At 41.9% G+C, this 7,652-nt stretch overlaps 1 protein-coding gene across 1 annotated transcript in view; it reads right to left on the reverse strand.

Moving 5' to 3' along the window:
• Nucleotides 1–266: 266 nt before the first annotated feature.
• Nucleotides 267–7,652, reverse strand: part of TMEM129 (transmembrane protein 129, E3 ubiquitin protein ligase) — a 9,040-nt gene continuing 1,654 nt past the window's right edge. Inside the window, exons 2-5 of the mRNA XM_010000288.1 lie at nt 7,548–7,650; nt 6,506–6,980; nt 3,977–4,136; nt 267–901 (exon numbers count right to left, since the gene is read on the reverse strand). Coding sequence (XP_009998590.1) covers nt 653–901; nt 3,977–4,136; nt 6,506–6,980; nt 7,548–7,650 — 987 coding nt within the window. The 3' untranslated portion in view covers nt 267–652. The remainder of the gene's footprint in view (nt 902–3,976; nt 4,137–6,505; nt 6,981–7,547; nt 7,651–7,652) is intronic.

The following is a 7,652-nucleotide window of genomic DNA, read 5'->3' on the forward strand; positions in this document are numbered from 1 at the left end:
GTATATTTCTGAATCCTTCTGTTGTTTGAAATAAATACATCCATCAAAAAATAAGTGAGAGGCAGGTTAATGGAATAAAAGGTCCCTATGGGAGCTGTGCACCTTCAGGGATTAAGTTCCATAGCCTACACAAACCAATCCACTTTACAAAGAAGGAATAAAATTGGTGTACTTGTTTGGTAAACACTTGCAAAGATTAATAAGAACATTACAGATGGATTAAAGAGCAAAAAAAGTATCAATGAAGTCTAACCAAAGTAATTTTCTCAGTTAGCCCTTTACTAAAGAATCAAAACTCACATTGAATTTAAAAATTTTAAGAATTTAACCTACATTAAAACTTGAAAAGAGAGTAGTGCTACAAATATAGAGGATACCCTTATCCCATCCTAGACATAAGAAACCAAAACATACAGTAAAAAAAATAAATAAATTCCAGAATCTGACATTTGATTAATAAAGCCCAAAGATACAGGTAAAAGTAGAAAGGAACTGAAAAGATTTACATCTGTTTTCAACACTGTAAAAGAAAGTTTTGGAGTTTGCACCCTGGTAGAATCTGAAGTTTGAGAAACAAATCAAACAGCCTTTTAACCAAACCCACGATGAAACGCATTCAAATTTGAAAAGTTAAAACACACCCAAGTGTTATTCACCGTATTATGCAAACATCTAAAATGCAAAATTTGGCTCGGCAAGTTGGACAAGGCACTTGGCTCGACAGCCAGGTCTCTGGGTGCTGCTGGTCCTGTCTGCTGGCAAACCATTTGCCCATGCAGGTGAGGCACCACATGGGACGACAGTAGCACTGCTGGCATTCCCCTTCGTTTGGTTCCTGGCAGTTCTTGACCAGCTTGATGTTAGCAATGGTCTGCATACACCCTATGCATGGCTCCAGCTCCTACAGGGGGGAGAAAAACATCAACATTATGAACTGCATGGAACCTGAGCTGGGCAGGGCCTCAAGGCACCACCAAAAGATACAAAATGGATTCAATCTCCAGAGCTGTATTTTATTAGAATACCCTCTAATGAACGAGAACAATGTTTTTTCTTTAAAAAGAAAAAACAGAACTGCTGAACAAGACTGATTAAACAAAAATGACTGAAAAAAATCTGAAGAAATCTGTTTCCAGAGCACAGCAGCCACACCAAGTAAGCAAGCAGCCATCTTTATGATTCAGATATGCCATTTAAAAAAAAACAAAACAATATGAATAAGAAAAACAAATCCAGCAGTTCTTGCCAGTTATTTCACTAAAAGGTTGTTCCTATCTTCCATCTTTGTAAGTAAGTGTCATAGATAACAGAGGGAATCAAGGCTCTACTGAACACAATAGGCACTCATCTTGAAGGACCAGAAATCTACTTACTCTTTCTTTAGTAATATCGGAATAATTGATATTTCCCCACCATCAGTTATGCCACGTGAACTTGAAGTTGCATATTGGAAGATCATCTTGCAATGAAGTGTTTTACAATTAATAAACAATAATTAGCATTTCCTATGTGTCTTCCATCCAAAGCTCTGCAAGAACTTGACAAAGTTCCTAAAACAGCACACTGAACCAGTATGGAGACATAATCCTGTTCATACTGCTATTGGTGTAACAAAAAGCAGCTCTGCTTTGTGGCCTGTAGTTCCAGCCTCCAGCAGTGTCTCTTCTCTGAACAGCTCAAGCTGAACCACACCAGCAACTTGACTATGGAGCAGATTATCTTTCCTTGCCTCTTTTCACCCTGGTCATTTCCCCAAATCAAGTTCACTGTAGACAAAGTCTTGAGTCAACATGGCGGTGAGGAGAATGCAGGAAGCAGAACTGATTCTTTTAGAAGCTGTATCACTTTTAGCCTATGGAATTAGGGATGACCTTAGTTTTTACACAGGAAATACTCTGGCACAGTGTCATGGCCTTACCCAAAGTAACAGCAGCTTGTTACAGGCTCCAAAGGAGGTAAAAGCCTGAGCAGTAGCCAGGCCATGAACTCTAGTTTCAATCTCTTCTCTGAAACCCACAAAGGAGTAGAGCAAGACAGTGAGCATCAATCCATATGGACTTGGAACACTGATCAGGCAATTAACACATGAACAGCAGGTGGCTTTTCCAAGGCTCATTTATCAAAGAACAAAGAAAGTTGTGGGAACAAGGAGTCTCACACATACCTCTCCTATCATGTGTAATTTGAGCCAACCACTTTATTCCATAAACATGACAGCCCAAGTGAGCCAATTTTGGGTTCTCCCTGCTAGGCAGTGACTGTCCTTCATGCCCCAATTGTACAATTAGTTTTCCCTTTGATCACACAACTATAGAAGCAGTGTGCCTGTGAACAGATAAAGGAAGAGATAGTAAAAATGGACTATTCTTAAGAGTCATGCTATCATCTACTCCCAGACCTCACACTTCACCAACAACTACCCCTACCACCTATTAAGCTATTCTCTATTCCACTGCTCCCATAACCAAACTATGTATCCATACATTTCTGTGAAAATTTCCTACATTATTAAATGCACAGGACAGGAACAAATCAGATTTAATCCACTGTAGTCCCTGAAAGGGGTAGAATGGTCCATATGTACTAACCTGTATAAGAACACTTTGTGAACACTTAATTGTTGAAAGAAATTTTACCCAAAATGTGTCCAATCAATGAACTGTGTTTGTTAACACTGCTGGATGAGACTTTAATTATACAAGCCTCAGTGACCTCATACACACTGTTAAAGGAAAACTACACTCTATATCAAGACCTTCCCCAATCAAAATGAACTGGATGCTGTTTCACAAGCTACTGAAATGTAAAGACTTAGAGGCCTTATGACAAAAAGTACAAAAATGAAGCAAAAACACATTAATGACTGTACATCACAATGGAGAAGTAATATACTGTATACCATAAGGAGTGAAGAAGGATGGGGAACATCTCTGGTGGGAAACTCTGTTAGGTCCCTAATGGCAACAGATGTATTGAATGCCATGTTACCTTCTGTAGTGATAATGTTTGCCCTTCTGGTAGTTTGTATTGTTATTATTGTCTATTTGAGTCTGGGATTTGGCCCAATCAGTTCATCTCATTATAAAACATAAAAAATATCTTGCTATTGGATTGCATGGAACTATCTTATCATTAACCTCAACTAATTTTGTATGTATTGCTTAATCCTCCAGCAGACATGATGCTATCAGTGCCTCATATTTATAGCACAGAGACAAGAGGTGACTGTACCACTGCTCTGTGAAGTGAATTCATTGCAGTCACAGGGTGGAGTGCACCCAGAGTGACTCAACAGGCACCACCAAAGAGGGGGCCTGGCTGGAGTCAGCCTTGCTGGGCAGACCTTGAGGAACTGTGCTAGTTAAGGAAGTTAAGGAATCTAGGCAGTCTTACCAGGACCTAATGGTGCCAGCCCGAGATGGAACTACACAAAACTAAAACTGCTTTGGCTGCACAGTTGCATGTACACCAAAGGGGAGTTTGACTACAAGTCAGTCCCTTTAAGCTGTAACTATCTGCAGCCCCCCAGGCCCATTGAGCTCTCCTGCATGGCAGAGGGCTGCTCAGTGGTGACCTCCCCGTGGGTAGGACACCTCTCAAGGTTACTTCTTAAGGTTGAGAGATCCTTCACCTGGCATCTGGTATCTACAGCAAGGTGACTTTATATGTTAGATCTAAAGCATATTGTATACAAGCTTGCTTAATTATTAGGAATGTAGTAAGTCACAGTGTGTTTGCCCTTTAATTACCATTTGATTATTGTTTATTACAATTTAATAATAATTACTAATTTTAATCATAAATTATAATTTAATCAGCATTCAATAAAACCTGTTGGTTAACCCCACAGTGATGATTCCTCTTCATAATTCACCTGCAACAGCCCTAAGTACACAGTTAGCAACTACACAGAAATCACAGGCTCACCTATATTGAAAAGTATGATTATTAGTCTCACATGGGTAGAAAGTCTCACCTGAGTGCGTGGAGCAGAATATGGCTGGTTAATTTCCACCAGAGATGTAAAGGTTTCTAGAAATAGATCACTAAGGCTTTGATGAATCACAACATTAGCTGCATTGCTGATGGGAGCACGGAGCTTTTCTCGGAGTTCCCCATACTCTGTAGAGTTCAATCTGAAAAAGAAAAGATGGAACAAAATCTTACCATGATTATCCATTCAAATACTTTGTTAGTACATTGCTGAGGTCAACATCAGAGAAGTGAATCCACCGAAAAGCTATTCAGGTTGGGACATCAGAATAAATACCCAGTGAGCATTTTGTTTCCTTTTGCTGCTTAGTTGTTGTTTTTGACACAACTTAAGACAACAGAACACACTGTCCTACTCCATACCTGTATCAGATTGCCAACAGATATGCCAAAGATTAGCTAAAACATCATACAAAAATGATCAGCAGGATCAAAAGCAATGCAGGTACATAAATCATGCACTAAGTGTGCAATAGTGCATGCACAATTTCTGTCCACCTTTTAAATGCCTATTTACTTATATCATACCTGAATTCCAACTTCTAAACTCCTGAGGGCAGAAATTAAGAGTTCTATCACATGGCACGTATCACAAGGTGATACAATACAAACAGGCATCAGAAGAATGTAAATCAGCATCAGTTTATGTGATCTTATGATACAATTTTAGATAAAATCTGAAATATCACAAAGGTTACAAACAGCTGCTGAGTGTGACTTAAACTGTGCTTTCAGGCTGTACCAAACTGCCTTTCACACTAGGTTGCTTCTGCCAAATCAAGTGTCTAAGTGAGGCCCACAGACCTCAATGGCACCTGAGACACTGTGGTGACACATTACTGCTGCTACCCTTTTTAAACCTAACAGTTCTGAACTCTAGATCCAGGACTCCCCAGCTCGACACTTTCACTCATTAAACAGCTTTTATGGCGAAGCCCCAGGAACATTGCCCTGAAATTCCTCATTCTTCCCACCACTGATGAGTTCCCCCGAGTCCAACACAGTGCAAGGTTGGCTGAGCTTTAGCTCCAGTCACTCACCATTGTTTTAACTACCAGAGGATAATGTTGGTTGGTAACAGATGCTATCTGTGCAAACAACCCAGACCTTTCTACCCAGAGTTAAAATTCACATTGAACACAAAGGGAAACAGGACCTGCCCACACAAAAGCATTTTTTCTTCTAGAAACATCCCACTGTATCCAATTCTGATTCTGGATATATAGCTATATATCCTATATCCTTATTAGGATAATTTTGTCCTATGGCATTTTTCTTAAACCCTGGATGCCTGAATTCTAGCAGAGATTTGCTGTTTCTGACACATTTAATTATAAGAACTTCTAAACACTGTTTCAGTGCTGTTCTTTTAGCCTCAAAATAGTTTTGGGCTTTGGATTTTTTTGCCCTAAAAGGAATTGTCAGAGAAGCCATGATTTTCTCAGCTGGGAATCTAGTTTTATCACTCTGGCACTGAAGCACTTGCAGAAGAAAACTGTTAGTTGTTTTAATACTTATTTGGTCACCACTCTCACAAGTCTCTAAGTGTCTCCTCTTTTCTTAGGATTGTCACACTTACCTTAACTAACCTCTCATTCTGAGGTCTGGTCACCTGGATATCTAACACAATCACCTCTATGCCTTCCTGCTGCTTGCAGGACCCTTCTACTCACCTAGTCTGGTGATCTGCCTACTTTTAATTACCTAGTAAATTAAATGCTGCTCATATACAAATTTACAGCAAACAAACATTTAAATGCCTTTTCAAATACATGGGTTTAGAAGAATTATCATGGCTTTGTGTACTCCTTTTAAACAACACAACAATAAAGACTTTAGCACCCTTCTACTCTGTGCTACGGGTCTCTGCAGGACTTATACTTTTGCCTAGCTACACAGAGGCACTGCTGAAAAAAGATGGCATGGGCCCTTGGAAAACAAGGCCTAACAGTTCACAGCGTGTTTGCTATGATTTACTGCTGTGAGAACACATAAACCAGAAATGGACCACAATTACTTTCCTGCTTTAAGGGCAACTGGTTTGCAGTAGCTTAGCAAGAACTCTTTGGAGCGGTGACAAAATTATGAGCCTTGAGCAGAAGGAAAAAAAGTAATGGGTGAACAACAGCCAGTTTTAGACATGTAACTGCTTCTCTGCCCCCAAAATTTGGAAGACAAAATATTCTCCCTTTCATTCCTGTTCTGTCTTACACCTAAGTTTTTCCAGTTACTTCTTTCTGCATCCAGCACAATCCTCCTCCTAAGAACTGATCAAACTGGGCAGTCTCTCTGTTTAACCACTGTGTATTCCACAGTGTGGGTGCATGAATCTTTCTGAACAACCTTCCTTCACTGGAGCAGTTCTGCCATGCAGTCCAACAGCATCTCTGAACATGAAGTAGGGAGCAAAAAGGAAGGGACAAGACCCAAGGAGTCATCAGATCTGGCACAAAAGCACTCCACTAGCACCATCAAAGAGCATATATCTATGAGGAGAGGGCAGTCGTTTTACCGGATATCAAATGCCTTCACGTAGGGATTCACACTGGCAACGCGGATGGTGAGGAACTGGACAGGCATATTTGAGTCTGGGGTGAGTTCGTGTTGTCTGGAGTCTGTCACTGTCAAATGAATGTCCTGCTGCTGGGCAACGTGTAAACAGTAGGCGGTCACTTTAATCACCCACGTGTCTGTAACAATCACCCTGGCTCCTGGGGCTCCGGTAGCGAATTTGTCAATTCTCCTAAATTCTGTATTGATGGAAGAAGCTACTGCCCTCCAACCCGACTGTGGGAGAGCATGAACAGCCAGCGTTCGGGCTAGAGGATGATTATCCCAACCTTTCCGTGACCAGTAATATGCCAGGGCACCGGCAACTGCTGGGAGGAGAACAGCAAAGAAGAAGAAAGTTTTCCATCCTTTTGAGGCCAGGTAGAAAAAACAAAGATGTTTCTCAGGTGCAGCAAAGCACATACCGAGGTAATAACCTGCAAGGAAAAAAAAAACACCTTACCTTCAGAAAGCAATGAAGTACACACACAAACACTGACTCATACAGTTATCTAGCCAGGTGAGCTGACAGCTTCCAGGACAGCTCCTGTGCTGCTGCACGACAGCTCAAACACAAGCCTTCTCTAAGCAGTCTGTGCTAAATTTTTTACCAAAACTATGCAGTTAAATAAAGCCGATTTGAATGTGCAGGTCAAATAAAACCACCTGTACGATGGCACTTCCTTCCAGCAGAATTCTACGGCTAAAACAAGCCGGTCTGAATTTGCTGGCTACAACCCACGCCATTCCTTTGCAGCTACGCATCCTCCAAGGCAGCCAACGAGTTACAAAGCGTGTACGTCGCGAAGAAGCTTTGAGAAGAGACTAAAACACTGCTATTTCCAAGACGTTTAACCCGATTCCTCCACACCCGCGGGTACTGGGGAGGAAACCCTCCAAGCTCCGCCCGGCCGGGGATCCCGCCGGGTTCCCCCGTCCCCCCCTGGCCAGGCTGAGGCCGCCCCTGGGGACCCCCCTGCCCCTGTCCCGTTGCCGGGGCTCACCCAGGGGCAGCAGGGAGTGAGCCAGCAGGGTGCCGGTGCTGCGCCGCAGGTGGTACTGCACGAAGGCCGCGTCCTCGCTGCCCAGCCAGGCGGCCAGCAGGCTCT

This window comes from Chaetura pelagica, unplaced genomic scaffold (genome assembly GCF_000747805.2).
Source record: "Chaetura pelagica isolate M959 unplaced genomic scaffold, ChaPel_1.0 scaffold116, whole genome shotgun sequence".
NCBI classification, from domain to species: Eukaryota; Metazoa; Chordata; class Aves; order Apodiformes; family Apodidae; genus Chaetura; species Chaetura pelagica.